Source organism: Peromyscus leucopus, chromosome 13 (genome assembly GCF_004664715.2).
Source record: "Peromyscus leucopus breed LL Stock chromosome 13, UCI_PerLeu_2.1, whole genome shotgun sequence".
Lineage (NCBI taxonomy): Eukaryota > Metazoa > Chordata > Mammalia > Rodentia > Cricetidae > Peromyscus > Peromyscus leucopus.
Window position 1 is genome coordinate 6,124,810 of NC_051074.1, and position 21,680 is coordinate 6,146,489.

At 53.3% G+C, this 21,680-nt stretch overlaps 1 protein-coding gene across 4 annotated transcripts in view; it reads left to right on the plus strand.

Moving 5' to 3' along the window:
• Nucleotides 1-1,468: 1,468 nt before the first annotated feature.
• The window catches only part of Agap1 (ArfGAP with GTPase domain, ankyrin repeat and PH domain 1), a 461,561-nt gene continuing 441,349 nt past the window's right edge, over nt 1,469-21,680 (plus strand). For all 4 annotated transcript variants that reach the window (XM_028880390.2, XM_028880391.2, XM_028880392.2 and 1 more), the window contains exon 1: nt 1,469-1,715. In XM_028880390.2, the coding sequence (XP_028736223.1) occupies nt 1,553-1,715 (163 nt within the window). In that variant the 5' untranslated portion in view covers nt 1,469-1,552. The remainder of the gene's footprint in view (nt 1,716-21,680) is intronic.

A 21,680-nucleotide genomic window follows, 5' to 3' on the forward strand; every position in this document is an offset into this window, starting at 1 on the left:
AGATACTGAAATCTGGAAGAGAAACCCAAGAGTTTGGGTGCCTGGGTCACTGGACTGCCCATTAGCTTGAATTTGAACCAGGTAAGACACAGGACACTTGAATCAGGGATGTGGGGCTATTTATGAAACACCCCGGATGGCGATACAGAGACTCTGCCATAGTGCACAGATCTTGGACCTTTGGGGCCTTGGGCTCGCTCTGGATTCTTGAAAATCTACAATAATCTTATTCACTTGGAGCCGCTGGGATGAGTTCTCAGCTGCAGTGCGGTCTAGCTTCATAGTCTCCCGGGCTGAGCTTCAGAGGGGTTAGTGTTGGGCGAGCCTGCAAGGGGCCAGGGCAGAACAGGCGGCGGCGCTCGGAGGACTGCAGCTTAGAGGCTACAACTCAGTTGTGCAACATTTTCGTGGGAAAGACTGCCTAGAAGCCCCCAGAGAATCCCGTCCCGCTTACCATCCCATCCTCAACTTCAGTTTATTGATGAAGCGTGGGCCCCCATGTATCCCACGGGAAGGGAAGCAACTCTCCTGCTGGGTTCAGAAAAGGAGGCGGAAAGTTGACAGACGGGGGAGGGGACCCCGAGAGTCGCAGAGGTTCCTCAAGAGCTCGGCCGGCAAACAAAAGCGCGGGCGGGCGGGCTGGCACGCCACCTTCCCGGTGTCCTGGCGCGGGGGCTGGCACCGGGCAGTGGGAACAAGTGAGAGCGCCCAAGGCGGTCAAGAATAGCTTGCAGATAGGCCCGCAGGAGTGGCGTCCCGGCGCCCCGCGGGGCCCGCCCAGCGCGCTGCGACGCGAGCGCAGAGCGCACCCCACGCGCGCGGGCCGGCCGGCGTGACGGACTACAAGTCCCAGCAAGCCCAGAGGCAGCGCGGGGCGGGGTCTGGCGCAATTCCCCGGGATCCGGCGCGCTGGGAAGCGCCGCGGAGGACGCAGCGGCGGCCGGAGGGCGGCGAGCGCGGGCGGGGGCGGGGCCGACGTGGGCCAGGGCCCTGCGTGCCAGGGAGGGGGCCGGCCGGGCAGCGGCGGGCGGCGCTCGGAGCGGTCTCCGCGGCTGGCAAGGCGCCCACGGCTCGGTCCCGGCTTGGCGGACGGCGCAGGGCAGTTGAGGGGCCCGGCGCGCGCGGTAGCGCGGCACTCACAAGCGCGCGGACTCAGCCGCAGCCGTGCACCCCGGAGCAGAGCGGCCACTGCCCGGGGGCCTCGGCCCCGGCGCTCAGAGCGCCGCGCTGCCTGCGCTTTAATGGCTGCTCGGTTGGCCGGCGCGTAGGGTGCAGGCGGCTGCGGCGCGGGAAGGCGCCTGAGCGAGCCTCCTCCGCGGCCGGTCGCGCTCCATGGCGCCGCGGTCTCCCCGGACGGCCCGCTGACCCGGGACGCGCGTCCCGGCCATGAACTGAGCCCCTCTACTGCCTCACCCTCGCCTTTCTTTTTTGCGCCTCCCCGGCTCCGTGCTCCCCGGGGGCTGCGGCGCCCCGGGTCTCGGTGGCCCGCGGGCTCCGGGGCGCCGGGCGGCGGCGACGGGGGGCGCGCGGCTCTGGGCGCCGCGCCTGCACCATGAACTACCAGCAGCAGCTGGCCAACTCGGCTGCCATCCGGGCCGAGATCCAGCGCTTCGAGTCGGTCCACCCCAACATCTACTCCATCTACGAGCTGCTGGAGCGCGTGGAGGAGCCGGTGCTGCAGAACCAGATCCGGGAGCACGTCATCGCCATCGAAGGTGAGGGCCAGGCCGCCCCGGGGCTTCTGGAAAGCACGGGGGAGCGGGCGCCCCTGGCGCGGCGGGGTGTGTGCGCGCGTGTGTTCGTGCGTGTGTACACACGCGGCTGCCCAGCCGAGAGAGCACTGCGGTGCCTCTTGCCCCGCAAGGCCGGCGGTGCAGCCAGCCTGCCAGGGAAGATGGATCATCAGTGTTCATTGGATAATGGACAATAGAGTCGCTCCTGTGAGAAAGTGGCTCGGTGCCGCTGCGTACTGGGCCGCCCGCATGTCCCGTCCGGGCCCAGCCGACGCCTGGGGGCAGCTGCCTGGGATGGCGCCACTCGATCCGTGACAGGTTATCAGGCTGGGCCTGAGCGTCTTGCATGGACGTTGAAGATGTGTTTTGGAGGCGCCGCTGCTGGGGGTGCTGTGCTGGCCAGCCTGTTCAGTTGCTTCATGGCTGTCGTTTTTCCCAGTCCGCGGATACAGGAGAGACATTTGGAGTTGGAGCATGTAGGGAGCCAGTGGGACCCAGGCAGCAGCATGTCCAAGTGCAGGTCTGCCTGCCTGTGTGCAAACGCTCGGCGTTTTAAACCAAAGTCCTGGGTCAAATTATTCCCTTCTAGGGAGGCAGGACACCTCCACACTCTCTTGCTAAAGGGGGCACTTTTATAATACACCTGCCACTTGGGAGCCACCCAAGAGGAGGAGAAAAAGTGGATGATCCTGCTGCCTGTAAGCCTGGGTGTGCCGAACACTGCCCTGACCCCCGGGGTCAGACAGGGCCGTATCCCTGCAGGAGAGGATGGAGCTGGCTGCTTTGCCCTGGTTTGTGTTCTCTTTGGACCACAAATGGCTCCTGTTTCTCTGCTACTAGGTGCCTGATCTGTTGGCTTGTTTTGTGTCTCTGGGCCTGCCTTCACTTACCTGAGGGGAGCAGGTGGTATCCAAGTGGGTAATGTGGTCTCATAGTCCAGCCAGGGGATTAGCAGCCTGCCTTCTTGAGTTGCTGTTGGCCAGTGACATCAAAAGGCCTGCAGGTGGCTTGTCCTAGTATAATCCTGTGCCTGCCAAAGGCTGGTGAGCCCTCTGTTGAGGAGCATGGGAGCCTTCCAAGTCCAGCAGGAGTGTGTTCAAAACAGGTGCAGGTACTGCCCCCCCCCCTCCACATAAGGCTTCAGCCCCCAGGAAAGCTTGGCTCCTGTGCGGTCTGAACTTCTAACCCTGAAGTGTTTGGGTTGAAAACTTGGCTGCTGGGGTGGAGAAGGTGAACGCTGTGTTGCTGATCCCCTTGGCATTTGGCAGCCTCATGTACTTGAACCACATCCCAGGCAGGCTGGGAGACTGACTGACTATCCACAGGATCTAGTATAATTCCAGGGGAGGGGCCCGGCAAGTTCTGTCCTTTGGAGGACTGGCTCTCAATGCACCTGGGCACCCTGAGTGCTGTTCATGGTTGCTTGTGGCGACTTCAGATGCTTCCAGACTCATGAAGAGCCACAGGGATGTGGAGTCTTATGGGGTTGAGGATGGGCACCCCCCCCCCCCACTTCACCCCTCAGTTGATGGTGAGGAGATGTCGAGCATGGTCTGGGTCCCTGTCGGAAAGTGCTGGAAGTGCTCATATTCCTCTCAGATGACTCTGCTCAGCTCTGTGGTTGCGTATACAGAAGTCTGATGAAACCCTCTGAAAGCTGGTGCCTGAGATGGAATGCACCTGACTGGAGCTCCTTGCTCCCGAGGAGAGGAAGGCCTCCAGCTGGGTGTGACTCATTTCCCATTCTTAAAGCTGCACTCTGGGGTTTTGGACTTCTAGCAGGAGGATGTGGTTACATTTCTTTCTTTCTTTTTTTAATTGTTCCTTCCACAGTGATCCTTTCTTGATCGCAGATGCTATCAAGCTCCTTTTTGGCTACAACCTTTGTCATTCTCAGTAAAACTTAAACTGATGGATGGATCCTGCTGGAGACTTTGATAATGCTATCATTTTTGTTAGGACTAGGAATGCCTGTATTATGCCAGGACTGTAGTAAATTCAGCGAGACTGGAGAAGCTTTCGTATCTGCCTCTGTTCTTCCTGCCGTTATCTACCGTGGTACACTGCTCATTTGTGGAGAACTTGAGCACAGATGTTTTGGTATTCACAATGGCCCTGTCTTATAGAGGAGGGGGTGGAGGTATGGGAGGGTGATGACCCCAGAACATTTGAGGGAAGTTGTTCAAAGGCACCTCTGAACTAAGGAGTGATTTAGGCCCTGGGTTTCTGGCTTCCCAAAGCATCACTCTTTCAGGACCTCACCCTGCCTCTTTTAATTAAATCCCAATTCATTTGTTAAAATGGAATGGTCTTTCCATGTCAGTGTTAAGATATGGGCAGGTCTTACATTGCTCCATTCTTGTTTGGCATGGGAGAGGGTTGCTGAGTTGTGATAGCATGATACGCTTGAGTGAGAAGAGAGTATTTTTTATTGAGAATATCACATATGCGTATAATGCATTTTGATCAACTCTACCTCCCAGTCACTTCATGTGCTTTCTTACTCTCTCTTTAAAAGCACACTGAGTCCATTTAGTGCTGTCTGTATGTACACGTGTGTGTATGTACACGGATATGTATGTACACGGGTGTGGGACTGCCCACTGGAGCATGGATTGCTTTTTTAGGGGCTATATCCCTGAAGAAAACTGACTCTATCTTTCCATAGCAGTCATTAGGTGCCAGGAGCTCTAAGCTAGGGTTGGGACTTCATGACGCCCTCCCCAGCCATGCTAGGACTTTGGCAGGCTGGGTGTTGTGTGTGCTGTCACGGCTGCCACTTGGTCACGTGCAGCGATGCTGTCATGTCCAGCAAACACTGTTTCCCTGCAAACATCCACTGCAGTCTTCCTGACCCCTCCGCTGCAATGATTCCCGAGCCTTGTGGGGAGGGAGGGAGTGTTATACAGATGTTCCATTTGGAGCTGAGCACTCCCAGTCTCTTATTCTCTGCACACTGACCTGCTGTGGGTCTCTACTAATCTCCATCTATTGCAGAAAGAAGCTTCTCTGATGAGGCCTGAGAGCTGCACTAATCTATGGGTATAAAGATTAATTTAGGGGGCAGTTTGTTAACTATGTCTGTTTAACTTAGGTTCTCCTCTGGGGCCGATAGCCGGCTGGTTGTGAGTTTTGGGGCCTGTTTACAGTACCACGCATAGAGTGTGTCTCGAGGTACAGAATTTATTTCCAACCAGAAAGCGGTTGGTTACTCCCATAGCGTCTGTGCCACTAACGCGTGTCTTGCTCTGTGCCAGTGGATATGTCTCCCTGGGCCAGTCATTGTTGTAGCGTGTGGGATTCATAGCTGGCTAAATTTGTCAAATTCTTTTCACCCTCGGTAGCATAAATAGAACCGTCCAGCACTATGAAAGCTAGCTAGTGAGGATGCAACTCCAAGGTCAATACCAGCTTGATTTTTTTTTTTTTCATGTCCTATGACTTAAGTATATGGTGTCTTCAGCAGCAGGGTCTTACTATCAAAGTCTAAGAATTAACTAAGAGTGATGGTAGTAGCCTGTGAGGAGGGTCTGTTTCAGGGGTGTCTGTGGTTTCCCACTGATCATTAACTCTTGGGGGGGGGGTTTGGAGAGATAGATCAGTGGTTAAGAGCATTGTCGCTCTTCCGAGAGCAGGAGCTAAGTTCAGTTCTCAGTACCCATGTCAGGTGGGTGCCTGTAACTCCAGCCCCAGGGGGATCTGATACCCTCTTTTGACCTCTGCAGGTATATGCAGACACAGATATAGACACACACACAGAGTAAAATAAATTTTAAGAAAAAAAGGTTAAACAAAACCAAATTCACTGATAGGGAGCTGGGAAGGAATTGCCTTGTGGGTACAAGATGCCACGGGAAACCATGACTGGTGCTGGACCACCACATTAACTGAGGTGAAACCTCATCCGTCAGAGGCAGACCCAGATCTCTATGTGACTAGGAATGAGCACAAGAGACTGCAAAATGTGAATCTTTCAGGAAAGGATATGCATATCATTGTGAATATTAAAAAAAAAACCCACTTGCCTCACAAAACCAAACCTGTCATTTCCAAAGCTATCTAGTCAGACCTTTCTCCCATGTGCTCCCCCTATCAAGGCCTTTGGGTTGTTATAACAGGAGCCCTTTCCAGCTTAGGCGGACTTTTGAAGATACGGTTTCTGTGTTGACACTGCACGCCAGCATCTGGCTCTGCCATAGTGTGTTTAAAACCGCGCTGTTTTCTGGCACCTCCGTGAGTTTTTGCTCTTGGGGTGAGGGACGACCTTGGGAAAGAGGAGGATGTTTGGTTGCTGCTCATGTCACAGTGAGTCAATTTTGACCTTGTTGGAAAATCTCTTTTAAAGATGGACAAGATGTATTTTATTTAGTTGCAAGAGCCCACTGAAATTCCCAAAACGGTGTGTTGGGGATACTGTCTGTAGGTTTGGGGTCCACGTGCCTTCCCTCCTCAACCTTGTTGAAAAACATTCCCTTGGTTTTTGTTTGTTTTTTAAAACTTTTCTTTAATCTTTATGTCTTACTCTGAGAATCTTCTTGACTCCTGAATCTCTGGGATATAAGGAAACATTAATGGTTGGTTTCACATTGAGCCCAGCAGATTTCTGGGGTGCGGTGCAGGGGCCTGGCCCGCTGTGGGATGTGGCATGTACTATCCCATGCTCAGAAGTGAGCCTGGGACCTACCTCACCTCTGCTCAAGCTCCTGTGTCAGCTTCTTCTCTGGCTCGTCAAAGACACTGTCTGGGGTGGAGGGATTGAAGCGCACCAGCCAACTGCCTCTCTTGTTAAATAAAGCCGGTCGTTCTTTTAAGCCTCAAACCTCTATTAGCAGTCACACACTGTAACTCAGCTGGCCAGCAGCAGAGCCAGGATCCATGTGCTTGCCTAGTGCTCGCTCATTCAGCTCAGCTGTGTGCTTGTTTCTGAGCTTCTCAGGCACTGCTGGGGAAGTCAGCCAGTCCCTGAACTTGAGACCCCATGTCCTCAACTAGTGTTCATGCTGCTGTCCTTACTAGGTGGCTGATCTGTAGACCCCTATCTTCTACCTTGATCCTCCACAGGAGGACTATGGGAGGGAGGGCATGAGCCTTCCATGGTCCTCTTAAGTGTACACGCATATGTGGACATTTGATGGCTCTTCCGTAGCATCTAAGCCTGAGCATTTGGGGAACCTTGAAAGATGGCAGGGAGTCTGCTCAGTCCCATGATGCAACTGTGTTGTTGAACATTTGTGCCCAGTGGGGTGCTGAGTACTTAACCTGTATTATGTCTGTTCATCGAGAGGTAATCCCAAAACATGGCTACCACCCTGTTGTGTGGCAAAACTTTCCCTGAGGAGATAGAACACACTCACCTTGGAAAGGGATCTCATGACAGACTGACAGACAGATATGACCAAACTTTTATAGGGGTGACTTACAGGAGCAGAAATAACTCAAAGGCAGCTGCATCACTAAAGCCCACCATAGTGTGGGTGGCAGCTCACAGAAGTTGGGGACCCGGAGCACACTGCACAGCCTGCAGGCAGCTCAGCAGGTTGGAGTGTCCTTCCAGAGTGACTCCGTTGGTCTAAACCTCTTCCAGGGAGGGGCTTAGTGAATCTGGTCAGTTTCAGGGACTTCCTGGAGCTGTTTTGAGTTGTTCACCTTCCGGTTTAAAATGTTTACCTGCAGGTTGGGATGTTTCCATTTCAGAGGAAACTGTTTTGCAATATACCTTTCAACCCAGGAAGTGTAGAAAAGTTACCTGGCAGAGAGGAGCAGCCTGGGCCAAACCTCACTGTGTGAGGTAGAATGGAGAGCTCCTGCTATGTGTAATTCCCATAGTCCTTTGTCTGGGCCTTTGAGATGTTGTACCCTTGACCTAGGAAGAGACAGGCTCGGGGATGCCCCAAGTAACCAAGGCGTCTTGTTCTCCATAGAGTTGCTTAATACAGTAAACTTGGCAAGCGTTTGTTTAGTCTGCTTACTGCAGGTGTGTATGTTTAGGGAAAAACGTTTCTCCCCACTGCCATGGGTGGATGTCCTTTTCCTTGGACGTTGTCTGCGGTGCTGGTTCAGGGTTCATCCAGGGTGGCGCTCTCACCACCTCCTTTGGAAACTGCCCTGTTAGCCAGGTGCTGCTTCCCATTGAAACCTCATGCCCAGCCGGCAATGGAGTCCTCCCAATCTGGTGGCTTTTAGGTATGTCACGGATGCTCCTTCTCAGAGCTGCCATGGGGCCTGGTCCAGGTCAGGGCTGCTCACAGCCAGCCTTGCCTCACTGGAGTTAAGGTCCCCCTGCTCTGTGTCTGGTGGCCCTTGGCTCAGCTACTGCCCTCCTGCCAGCCCGGAGAATTCAGCCCTCACTCACATTTGAGTCCTCAGTACTTTGATGGGATGGTATCCACACTTGGAGAACGCCCCGGACTTGGCATTGGGCAACCCTTTCCTCCCAGGCACAGGTCCTTTTTGCCTCATTGGGGGTGTGAACTGGGTTATCCTCCTGCAGCAGCGAAACCTGTATCCAGAGTATAGAAGTTGGGACTGGGCAACTTTTGGATCTATAGATCATTAGTTTCATGGGACCAAAACATCATGCTATTTTCTTTACTGTTTGAAGACAGGGGAAGGAGAAGCTTGGTTTCGGCGGCATTTCTAAATCAGTGGTCTGCAAAGGTTGGCACTTCTTTCTGACAGGAGCCCGTTAAATTCAGAGAATCACCGTGGCCCAGAGGGATCAGTGAGTGACAGGCTGTGTCACTGATGCCATGGAGCACCGAGTGTCACTCAGCAGTGGTTCTCAAATTTGAGTGTGTAAGCAAATGATGTCGAGAGCTTGCAGAAACAGATGGCAGCTTCCTGGTTCTGTGGGGCTGGAGTGGCCCTGGGAACCTGCATTTCTAAGAAGGTCTGTAGTCCAGGGACCCCGTTGTGTAGAAGAGAAGAGAGGGAGGACACTTGCTCTGGCCTGCAGTGTTCATAGCTGGCGGTGGGGTCCCCACCAGTTCCTCAGGAAGTTGGCAGTGTCAAAAAGTTTGAACAATGATGAAGGACTCGAAGCCAGTTTGAATGGTTTCAAGTGCAATTCCACCTTGTCGCTGTGATGATCATAGAAGGAGTGAGCACTGTCTGAGTGTGGAGTTCTGGAGTCAGGGACAGTAGGCCTAGATGAGGGTCCAGTGGGAAGTGGAACCCCCGGTGCCTCATTTCTTCTAAGTCCCAGTGGACTTCTTCCCCTGGCTTTTGGAGCACAGCCTCATGCATGTTTAGATGGGGTTCGTCAATCTTTGCTTCCTAGGGTAACTTGTAGATGATACATTGTGTCACCTCGATTTCCCAGCAGTTGAGAGCATCTGTGAAAGAGGTGCTACGTGTCATCTGCAGCTCAGAGAGCCCTGGAGGAGCCTGGAGGAAGTGGCTTGGGCAGAGAGGTCCCGCAGCCGCAGGGACACAAGAAGACCCAGGGCCCCATTGCCAGCACCTCTGTTTTTACCCACCCAGACCTTGGCTTTGCTGCCCACAGGTCCCCTGCTTCACATCACTCCTTCCCTGGCTGCCCTGCAGGCCTGGTCAGCTTGTAAGTCTCACACTGGCTGCCTGCAGCTCTCTGGATGCTTCCTTTGTTGTTTGGGTTTTTGAGACAGGGTTTCTCTGTGTAGCCCTGGCTGTTCTGGAACTCACTCTGTAGCCCAGGCTGGCCTCTAATTCAGAGATCCACCTGCCTCTGCCTCTTGAGTGCTGGGATTAAAGGTGTGTGCTACCACTGCCCGGCTGTTTATTGTTTTCTTAAAGTAATTTTAAAAAATTGAGATTATGCATATTTTTTCACTTCTCACTTCTCTTTCCTCCCCCCATCTTACTTCTACCCCGACTCTTTCAGATTCATGGCCTCTTTTATTGTTGGTGTGTGTGTGTGTGTGTGTGTGTGTGTGTGTGTGTGTGTATTCCCGAATACATAAATACACCCTGCCTAGCCTGTATAATGTTACACATACGTATATGATTTCAGGGCTGGCCATTTGGTATTGGGTCACACATTGGGGGGCTCTTTCCTGGGGAGACTGTTTCTCCCACACTCAGCATTTCCTAGTTGCCTGTAGTTTTTCCTTTTTTCTTTTTTGTCTAGGGTTGAGGCCTCTGAGCTTTCTCTCTTTCACGTTAGCGTGTCTCCTGGTGTCATCTGTGTTCAAGTCATGTGCAGGGAGCCACGCTGGCCAGATGCCCCTAGGAGACACCACCTCACAGCAGACTTCTTGTTCTTCTGGCGCTTACAGTCTTTCCATACACACACCCCCATGCCCCTGCGCCCTGCAAAGCTCTCTGAGTCTTAGGTCCAGGAGTTGTGTTGTGGATTGCGTGTCAGTTGTGACTGGCTCCACAACTCTGCATTTTGGTTGATGATTGTTTTCTGTAATGGTCTCTGTCTGTTGCAAAGAGGACTTTCCTTGATGAGGGGTGAGGATTGCACTGACCTGTGGGTATGAGGATAAATATTCAGAACTAGTTAGCCTTGTGCTGGTTTAGCAGAGTGTTGGTTGTAAGTTCTCCTCCTCCTTCCTAGCCCTGGATCACTGGCAAGGTTTCTTGTTACAGTCATAGGTACCATCGCTGGGTAGGGCGTTCGGTTCCTTCCCTCCATTGGAAGCTTGCATGGTGCCTTCTGGTACTGTAAGCTAGTCCTAGAGGAGGAGGCTTTCACTTGGGTCCTCTTAGTCATGTGTCTGAAGTGCACGGATGTCTTCAGCAAATGGCATTTTCCTTCCACCTCTGGGGAGCAGCCAAGGGCAAGAGCAGGGCCTGCACTGCTTTGAGAGTCTGGTGGAGAATCCTGAACAAGAGCTCAGAGGAGTGGCTGTCACGTCTAAGGCTGTCACGTCTGGTGTGGGAGTTTTTGGTAGCTGCTCTGTGGCTTTTGGAGGGAGAATTGTCAGCCCAGGTGGGAAAATTTCATTTAAACTATGTATGTTTATACACTGACTTGCATATATGATAAGTATTTTTAGATATATAATAGTGTGTGATTCCTTAGGACTTTTTCAGACATCCTCACTGTAGTTTTAACCCCTTCCTCTTCTGTGTTTACTCCCCTCCCCCCTTCTCCCTAATTAGAGCCTTTCTTTTTCCCATTTCTCCCATCAGGTCGCTTGTACCTGCCAGTCCCCTCTCTGTTGGTTTTGTTTCATGGTTCCAGCACTCACACAGACCCTCGTCCCCTCGGGGGGGGGGCCCCCTTCCTGACACTCAGGGACCTTTGCATCCCCAGCCTAAGTGATTGAGTCTGGAAAAGCCGGATGAGGCTTAGTTATTTTAAGCCCAAGTTTGGGGTTCTGATCTGGCGCTTAGCTACATAATTCCTTCTCTTTGTTGAGTACCTTTCCCTGAGAGAGAAAATGCACTCTGCAGATGTTAATCTCCAATCTCTGCAGCATCTGTTATTTTTGTTCTGGGATTGGAGAAGAAAGGCTTTGTGTGGTGCGGCAGGGAGTCCTGGCCTCTGAGGGGGTGGGAGAGATTTTTGGTCCCCCTTGTCTAGTGCTCTGGAACCTGGACCCAGGCATGTGCCTTCCTGAGATCGGAGATGCCCATGGCCAGGGCCAGGGCAGTCTTTCAGGTGCAGTCTCTTTACCTTTCTATGCCGTCTGCTCCCAGCTGACCAAGGCCAGCGGCCAGAGGGGCGTCGGGGCTGCCTCTGGGACCAGGGAGGGAGGAGAGCAATGTCACGTGGACAGGAGAGGTTGTTAATGGAGCCTGTGAATAACCAGGCAAACAGTTTGTTTGTGTGCAGGGTCGGGACATTTTCCATAGATAGCAGCCTAAATATAGGCTTGAGGGTGGGGACCAGGACCCAAGAGGGGTCTGTCATCTCCCTGGTATTGTTTCTTCCTCTGTAATCAGGACTCCACCAGCCCTGAACAGGTGGCCACCCTGCACGCTCTGGGAGCAGATTGGGTTTTTGTTTAAGCAGGCTCATTTGCACATTTCACACTTCTCACGCTGTTTGGTGGGGATTGTCTTTTTCGGGCCGCAGTGTTGGAGTGTTTGTTCAGTGTTTCTATACAAGCAACTGTCTCATCCTTAAAGCTGCGCGTGCTGGCTGCCTGTCATTAGCATCATGGGTAGGAGCTTTTAAGGGTGGGAGACACTTTGCTTCTGGGAGAAGAATTCCAAGTACTTCCTGACCGTGTTCACAGACGTCTATTTCCTGTCATGCCAGTATTCAACAGGCTCTAGCCAATGGGACCATGCTGAAAACAGCTTAGGCCAGGCCTCACCAAACCTCCTAACCATCGCCTCAGGTCACAGTCTAAAAGGGAAGTGGTCATTTCAGGACCCTTTGGTTTTAATGCAAGCGCTTCAGTTTGACTTAACATGGGCACACTAACTGAGGATGTTTGGAGAGAACTTAGCACTGTTATTTCTATTTTCACGAGAGTCTCCTCACTCTCGGTACTGGAGACTTGTAGTGGTTGCGTTTGTCGTGGGGAAGGACAAGTGTACTGTATCCCCCCAGTTGAAGGGTGCTGTCCGTTGCAGCAGGAAGGCACGGCGGCAGGGGAGTGAGGCCACCGTCACATTGCACCACTGTCAGGAAGCAGAGAGAGAGATAGATGCTGGTGCTCAGCTCACTTTCTCCTTTTTATTTAGTCTGGGGTCCTAGCCTGTAGGATGGTGTCGTCTCCATCTACCCTGTCTTCTCACCTCAATTAACCCAATCTAGAAACTCGGGCAGACATGCCCGGAGGTTCATCTCCTGTGATTTAGATCCTGTCAGGTTGGTGGTCAGTATTAACTGTCATGCATTTGTTTTTTTAAAGCTCTGCCAGGTGAGCTGGGTGGCTCCTGGAAGCCTGCTCGCCCGCCCGCCTTTGGCAGTGATCAGAGGTCCTGGGCTGCTGTGAGCCAGCACCCTGCCCACTCTTGCTAAGTCAGTGGCCTCATCACTGCTGGGGACTTGGGAATGGCGGGATGAACAGAGCTTCAGGCTCCCTCACTTTTGGGAACCCCTTGTTTTGACCTATAACAAGGACACCCAAGTTATAGGGAGGGAGGTTTTGCATACTGATCATGGGTGGTGGTGGGGGGGGAAGGCTCAGCGGTGCCGTGTGTTTCTTGTTCCCCCAGCTGGCACGTGGGTGCCGACATGGCAGGGCATGCTCTCAGACGAATCTTTTGCCCACTTGGGAACAGGCTGGAAGGGAAGTAGGGTCCCCTGGCTTCCTCCTCCAATGCTGCACACAAGTCGTCAGGACACCACCGCTTGGACAAGAATGGGTTCACTGTAGTCACTCGGGATGGCGGACAGGTTGTTGCCTCCCCGTCTAGAGGTCATCCTCTTTACCAGTAGCTTTAACGATCTGAGTGGCCGGTACTCTTCTGTCCGGCTTCGGCATCAAGTTTTCAGTTCTGGGGTTGCCCGATGCCTTTTCTCCCTTGACTGAACACCACGCTGTCTGTGTGCAGCCGTTCGGTTCTGCAGTGAGTAGCCCTGCCCTGTGGGTGGGACTGGAGTTTGGCCCCCATGGGCCCCGCCAGGCCTCGGGTGGATGTTGGGCAGTCGGGGCATGTGGTCAAGCTGTTGGTCTGGAGGCCCCTCACCCTCTGCACCCTGCCCTGGGGTTGAGCACTATGTTCTCCTTGGTATTTGAAAGGCAACTGGCTGCATGGAGTCTGGCCCCAGCTGTCTGTGGTCCTGATGACAGCGTATTAACACTATTCAGTTGCCGTTGTTTGTACAATTAGAGCTAAGTCACAAAGGAAGAAAGAAAAGCCCAAGTGTTGCCAACTGGATTCTCAAGGGGTTGTTTTCTTTGTTCTCTCTGCCCTGTCCCAGGAGTGGCCCCTCCCCCTTATACAGCCCTGACTGCCCCGGGCCAACCAGGAAGGACGCAGGGACGTGGATCAGGGCTGTGTGAATTTCTCCAGTGGCTTTGCAAAGACAAATATTTATTTTGAGGGCTGGCGGTGGGAGGGCCTCCCTCATCCTCACTTTGTTTGGGATGGGAAGACGCTGATGTGGGAGCCGTAGGAAGATTTTATCCAAAGGCCTTGCTTGCCGCAGGCAGGGCAGCGCCCTGAGGCTGGTGGGCCGGCAGATGTGCTTTGCTCTCCTGTGGAGGGGGAGGGAGGGCCGCAGAAGCTGGGAAGCAGGAGGGCATGAGAGGGCTGTCCAGGCCTACCCAGGCCAGGAGCTGAGCAGGATCACTGTGCAGGGCAGAGCTGGTGCGGCTGTGTAGCCCTGCTCAGGTGGTAGGCAATGGGAGGGGGTGTGAGTGAAGGGGGAGGTAGGAGACCAGGCAGGGGTCTGGGTGGGTGGGAAACAGACAATTCTAAAAACTGGGTCAGGGGGGCAGCCTAATGGTGCCTGTGAGCCTTGGGCTACAGGAGAAGGTGGTGAGGAGGCTGAGGTTTATCCTGGTAACATGGGAGCAGGGGCTGTGAGGTCTGGGTGGAAGGAAGGGAGGTGGCTGGTCACTGGTTATGTGGGATTTGTACACGTGTCTGTCTGCAGGGATGGGCTTGGAAGTCTGGGGAGGCAGGTGCAGTGGTGCAGCCTCTTGCTGGCTGTGGATTATTAAACAGATGTTTGAGGTGCGGTATACACGAGTTTCTTGTGGATGTGGCTACTGTTGCCCATCTCTATGAGCGGAATTGACCCAGGAGTGCTTAAACGGATTGAGACTCTACAGGCCACCTGGGGCGTAACCGACATCTGACATAACCTCCCCGAAGTCTCCTATCCAATCAGATTTTTGTACAGTGTACTAACTATCTGCCACATGGTGCCTGCTTGACACATCTGTCAACCTCAGGTGTCGACATAAAGGTTTTAATCCATGGAATTCTGGCCTTGAGGTACAGTAGTCCTGAACTTGCTTCTTTCTGGCCTGCTGTGAGTGAGCTGAGGTGGGCACTGTGGAGGATGACCGAAGGTTGGAAAGCTTATGGCATGGTGGGACTGAGGGCGGATAGGCACTGAGTCCTCAGATGCAGCCTCAGGCTCAGGAAGTGGACACAGCCGGATTCAGAACGCCACATGGAGCTGTCGTAACTGGGGCTTCTTTTCCAGAACCCCACACACCTGATGCAGGTGACTGTCAGGCTTAGGATTTGGGGGTTGTAGGTGGCCTAGCTAGACAAGCCAAGTTAGAGCCACAAGGTTCACTTCTGTGGAAAGCTAGGACACTCTTCCACCCGTGGCCAGAGGCATTGGCTTGCTTTTGCCGTCGAGGGTGTGGTTGGAGTGCACGGCTCCTCTGACTGATTCAGCCCTCCCGTGGCACCTTCTCCAGCGCCGTCTAGGTCTGTCTATCCGAGAGCAGTAGTAAGTTGTGTCTTCCACTGGACAGTGGCTTTGTGTGGCCCCGTGAGCTTTAACCAAGCGATTTGATAGCTAACTCAGCACGTCCTAAGGGAGACTTTTCCTCCAACATTTTAAGATGAAAACCTGAAGCACGCAGAGGAGCCGAACGGCTGCAGGGCGAGCTTTTCCACGCACCAGCCTGTGTTCCTCTCTCCACCTGCCTAGAGCGCAACCTAACGGACAGTGTTTTTGTCCATGACAACGTAGGATAAGACAGATCCAGCGGCGGCCTGGAGTTCAGAGGGTCCACATGTGTGGGTAGGTACCGTGCAGACAGGATGCCTGGTAGGTGGGGGTTGAGTGAGAGGGTGTCTCCTTTTTCTGGGGATATGGGTGTAGCGTTCTCTTGGGAGGACAGTTTCTCTTTATGTGTGTAGTAACCCTGGGACAGTTCACAGATGAGCCCAGAGGGAAGCCTGTGGCCTGGCTGAAGTAACAGCAACACACACACACACACACACTCACACACTCACATACACACACACACACTCACATACTCCCACGCATACACACAAACACACACACACATGCACACAGACACAGACACAGACACACACGCATACACACACACACACACACAGACACAGACACACGCATACACACACACACTACACACACACACACACGCACACACGCACACACACACACACACGCACACGCACAGTGGAAGGGCAGACCCATGTTTGGACCTTGGTGGCTTTGGGGGGTGTCCTGAGACTGCTTTTATGACAGTTCTGTCACAGTGCAGAGGTGTCTCTGCAACGCCATGACTGATTTCTTGAAGCAAACTGATGATGCCTTTAGGATCACAGCCTTGGTGGCTCTGTGTGGTCTGCTGGGGACAGATGTGCTGACCTGCAGATCCGGGATAGACTTCTACCACACCGAGTTGCCAGAGGGCCTTTGAGGGAAGGACTCACTCCTCTGTGCCTCCATTTCCGTGTCTAAGACCCCTGGGCTCGGACTTGAGCCTTTTTATTTTTATATTCTATTTGTTTGAGGCAGAGCCTCCTGCATCCCAGGCTGGCCTCAGACTCCCTAAGTGTCTGAGGATGATGTTAAACCCGTAGGTCCTCCTGCCTCTACCTCCCAAGTGCTAGTTTTACAGGCATGTGTCACACCCAGTACTATTATTGTTTGTTGTTAGTTGAGATGTGCTCTTGGCTGAGTCACTCAGGCTGGCTTGGAACTTGGATCTTCCTGACTTGATGGTGTTAGGATTACTTGTGTTAGCCACAGCACCTTGCTCCAGTGTTGGTCTTAAGGGTCTTCCTGACCCTGAAATGACTCATCCATTACTCCTTTGTTCCCAAACTCAGGACCACATTGACCTGGTGTGGTTGGAATTGAGAGAGGCCAGAGGGCTGTTCTGGTTTATCTCACCAAGTGTTCCCGTAGGCCCCCTCCACAGCAGACATTGTCCCGAGGAGGGGTGATCTCAGAAGAGTAATGTCCAAAAAGGAAGAACATACACGGTGTATGCCTGTCATGTGTGTGGCATGTGGCTGATAGAGACTCATGTGTCGTTAGTGTGCATACCCAAGATCTTGCTGGGACACTTGAGTGTGTGCACAGGTCTGCCGGGGAGATATCCCAGAAGTAGTAATTAGTGTCTGCACATGACCCGGTGCACCAAGATTGTATCAGGTGTGGAAACTGAAGCTGTGTGTGTGTGTGTGTGTGTACACGTGTGTGTACACCTTCTCTCGGTGAGAGCAAGGCCAGTGTGTGTGTGTGTGTGTGTGTGCGCGCACCTTCTCTCGGTGAGAGCAAGGCCAGTGTGTGTGTGTGTGTGTGTGTGTGTGTGTGTGTGTGTGTGTGTGTGTACACCTTCTCTCGGTGAGGGCAAGGCCAGCGTCTGTCTTGCTCTCAGCTGGACCTGGAGCCTGGCCCTGTATCTGTGGCAGGTGTCTTCTGAGGGGATGGGATGAAGCAGTACCTCTCTCCCTGCTGGGTGGAGCACTGGCCTGGCTCAGGTCAGAGGGCACCACTCTGCATCCTGTAACCGAGTGTTGCCTTTTGAAACAGCACCTGCCTTCAGGTTCTGGAGGAAGATGCCCTGTCAAGCTAGTCATGGTGAACTTTTCCAGAAACATGTCTGGAAGATCCTTTTTCCATGGTTACCGTTACCTTGGCTCTTGTTACATAACTCCTGTTAGATTCAGATTCAACTGAAAGGTTCCATTTTTTGAAAAATATGACCTAAGCCACAAGACTGAGCCATCCTTTATTTATTCTGAACGTAAAACTAGAGGTTTTCATTAGGTGTTGGAGTTTCTTTGAGAAGCTGCAGACCATGATGTCACGGAACTGTTCTTGGTCAGGTGCCTCCAGAGGGTACCAGGGCTCAGGGCCACAGGCCCCATTGCCTGTCCGTTAGCCCAGATTCTGGCCCTTGTTCCTTATGAACATTGGAAAGGTGGGCTAGGGTAGGCAGGGGAGATGACCAGCCCCTCCATCCCCGCCCCAGGCTCCTGGAAGCCCTGCCATCTGTGTGTTAAGATCTCTGGTGTCCTCCCCTGAGCTTGCAGGGGCCAGGGCTCCTTTCTCTGGGGGCTCATTTGCAGTGGTGTACTGTCATTTATGCATCTGCAGAGCTCTGCAAAAAGCAGCTGGCCCACGTCTGCCTTGCCATGCAGAGGTGAGCAGTAACCAGGACAAGGTGCATACTGTCGCCTGCCTGCGCCTCCCTGTGCCTCCCCAGGGCTTCCATTCAGGTTTAATCCCGAGCAGTTCTCAGGAAGAGAGGGCGTGAGCTTTGCTGAGTGCAGGGCCAGGGAGAGGCCAGCTGCCAGGGTGGGCAGGCTTGGCTCCTGGGATCAGCTCTGCTCCAGCAGCAGGGACTGGTTTTGCCTTGTAAATGACACCATTGCCTGCAGGCATCTCCGACAGCTGCTCCTGCTTCTGGATTCCCGAAATTTCTATTAAGCACTTCATGTACTACTTACTTTCCTCTGATTTCATCCTTTTGTCTACTGCCTGCTGAGCGCGCTCTGTGGGACCCCATCTAAGGATGGGGCCTTGTCACCTGGGTTGATCCGGTGATGGAAGTGGTGGAACCCCATTTTCAGGTCACGTGTTCTTGGCAGTCAGTGGCCGAGGCAGGATCGGAACCCAGGACTGCTGACAGCAGCCACAGTGGCTGTGGTGTCTGAATGAAGCCGAACTAAGACAGAAGCAAACGAGGCTAGCCTGAGACTCGGCCGAGGGCTGCTTCCCTCAGCTCCACGCATTCCGATTTGTGGGCTGCGCTGCCGCTCAGAGGTTATGCAGAGGCAGCAGGGCTCCTCTCTCAGCGCCTTGGTGGGGGCTGAGCGCCCAGACGGAGGGTTTCAGTTGCATGAGGAGGAGGCACACGGCAAGCTGGCTGCTTGGGATTACAGGTTCTGCCATCTGGGAGGAAGGAGGCTTTCCAAATGCTGTGTGTGCCTCTGAAACTCACCTGGCTGGCAGCTGAGTTGAGAAGATAGCTTTTAAACTCAAGCCACACACATTCTATGACGTTAATATTGAAGATACTAGCAAGCAGTTTAGTGTGTGTGTGTGGGTGTGTGTGCGCGCATGCGCGCATGTGTGTGCATGTGGATGGAGGTCAGAGGTCATCCTTGGATGTCATGCCTCAGGAGCTGTCCACTTTGTATTTTGAGATGGTCTCTCACAGGCCAGCGAGCCCTGGGGATGTATGTTTGTCTCTACCGTCCCTCCTCCCCCAGTGTTAGGTTTATTAGAGTATACCTCGTGCCTGCCCCCTTTCAGTGGCTGCTGGGACTAGAACTCAGGTCCTCATGCTTGAGACCAACCTCCATTACCCACGGAAGTCACTTTTTAACAGATGTAGTCCTGACCTGTACTTACAGCATAACTGGTGGAAATCCATGCCCTCAGAATGAAAGTGATGCACCTGAGCTTGGAGAGGGAGGTAACGGGGGAGGTGGCTGTGTGTAGGGAGTGCCCTGGCTTGCCGCCTCTGTGGGAGGAGTAGACGAGACCATGTTACCCCCTTCCCTCTCACTGGTGTCCGACAGTGGAGGGGCCCACCGTATCATCCTTACCCGGCTGGAGCAGGACTCACCTGGAAGGTGGACGAGTGCAGGATGGCACTGGCTCAGCCTTACACCTCCAGCGCTTCTTGTTCTGCGTGCAGTCAAGTTCTGTGACTTGAGGGCTGTGATTTACGTCCTGCAGGGGTAGTTTGATGGGTTTTTGACATACCCACGAAGCCATGGTTGACTGCAGCCTGTTCTCATGGCCCTCTGTTCCGTTGTGGCTTGCCCTTCTGCCTGCCTGCCCACTTGCTTGGGTTCATGCTCTGTCAGCTCAGGTCCTTCTGTCTTCTGCAGAATTAAAGAGGAGTGGGCTCGTGCAGCAGAGGCCCCCTTTTGCTCAGTCTGCTTTGAAGATGCACCCCCCTTCTGTGTGTCTGCCCTTTCCTTTTTATTGCAGAGGAATACTCCACTGACTGAACTCAGGTTTCGTTTACCCTGTTGGTGGTAAGGGTATTGGTTGACTGTGTTCAGTTTGTGTCTTTTACAAATAAAGTTATCAGGACCAGATATGTGTGTCTTCGGCTAGGCAGGTACTTTCATTGCTCTTGGGTAGATATCTAGGAAGACAGGGGCTGGGAGGTGTGGTGGGCATCTGCTTAACTTTGAAGAACACCGCCCTACCGTCCTCCGTATGGACTCCGATTCTCACCAGCCATGTGTTTTGACTCTCCACTCGGTATAGGTCCAACAGGGTTAGCACCTGCTCTCAGAAAGGATCTCCCACTGTGCCTCGCGGCTCCTGAGTGTCAGCATGCGGTGAGCATGGCTGGCTGTAGGACCCGAGGGCGGGGAAAGGGTTGCCTTAGAGGTCGGAAAGTACAGACAAGAGCCAGCATGCCTCTGCCTTCCCTAGTGGTTCAGTTTCCCTGCGTATAAATTCAGGTGTTGACTAAGATCTCTTTCCATTTAGGGGTGCAGGGTGTGGTGGGTGCGGAAGCCATGTTGTCCTCCATAGAAACCCTCTGGCAGTGTGTAGGGTTTTTTTTGTTTGTCTTTGACACAACCTTAGGGGAGGATTGTTACTGGCACCTTGTGGGTGGAGAGGGGAACAGGGCTGTTGCTAACTCGTCTTGGCGCCAGGGCAGCCTAGAGTTACAGTAGTTTGAGGCTGGGCGTCTTGGGCTCCCCTGAGCCTGGTCTGCAGTGTTCTAAGTTCTGCTTAGGGAAGGTTCCGCACCCGTCTCAGCTGGAGATGGTGGCATTTTCTAGGAGGTGTGCCTGCCTGTGTGCTGGAGTGACCCAGCCCTTGTGTGTAGCCAGGGCTGCCTGCGATTCCTGGTCTGGTTCTTCCTCGGATCTGCCTGCCTGCCCTCTCCAGGCCCAGGGATGGCAGCCACGCAGCTTGACTTTGCTAGGCACCTTCCCTCCCCTCCCCCGCAGGGCTGAGTGACTGACACCTGGTAGGCATTCTTAAGCCTTTAAGGAACTTCTTTGATGATTAACCTTTGCTTGGCTACATCACTGGCCTGCTCTCTGGCCAACAGCAAGCCTCCTGGAAACCTTCATGTGTAGACCTTTTGGATAGCTTGCATTCTAGAGCCTTGGTTTTGGAACTCACAGGGTGGGAAGAGAAGCCCATGCAGTTTCCTCAGTTGGGGACTTTGGTTCACAGAGGCCCCTTGGAGCGGTTCAGTATGTTGGTTGGTGTGTCTGTCTCTTTCTGTGTGTCTGTCTGCCTCTCTCAGTGTCTGTGTTTCTGTGTGTGTGTGTGTGTGTGTGTGTGTGTGTGTGTTGTCTCCATGTCTGTCTTACTCTGTCTGTCTCTCTCTCTCTTTCTCTGTTTTCCAGTGTGTCTGTCCATCCTTTTCTGTCTCTCCATGTCTCTGTGTGTGTGTGTCTGTTTCCCCCCCCTCTCTCTCTCTCTCTCTCTCTCTCTATATATATATATATATATATATATATATATATATATATATATATATATATTGTTTCCCAGTGTGTCTGCCCATCCTTTTCTGTCTCTCCATGTCTGTCTGTCTGTCTCTGTGTATCTGTCTGTCTCTCCCCCCACCCCCATTTGGAGTGTGTGGTCAGTCACTGCCCATGACCATGTCTCTGAGCCCTTCTTGACCTGACCCTGCTTCAGCAGTCCTGGGAAGCTGCCTTTGATCTTGGTCAAGAGGCTGTCTTTCCATTGGGGATAATGCCAAGGGCTGTGCAGACCTTAGGGCAGCGCTCACACCTGCCCTTCCTCCCGACCTGCCTGCTCTCCCTGCTAGGGCTTGCCTTGCTGTGTGCCGCTGCCAGGCAGATGCTGGACTTCCTGGTTCTTCTGTCTGGCTAGTCACGGCCTCGTGGCCTCTTTGTCCCTCATTGGTATGTAACCTTTGTACCAGCTGAGAGCCCGCCTTAGCCTCCCCATCCAGGAAATCACGAAAATAGGTGACTAAAAGTCGTCTTTCAATAAGTGCCTCTCACCTCTAATCAGAGCGTGGGCCTCTGGCTGTGTGGCACCTCCGCCTGGGCAGTCCTTCTCAGAGTGGCGTCCTGGTCTGATCAGGGGTATTCCTCAGGGAGTTTCATGTCAGTTCCAGCAGCTCCTCCCACACTCTTAATTCA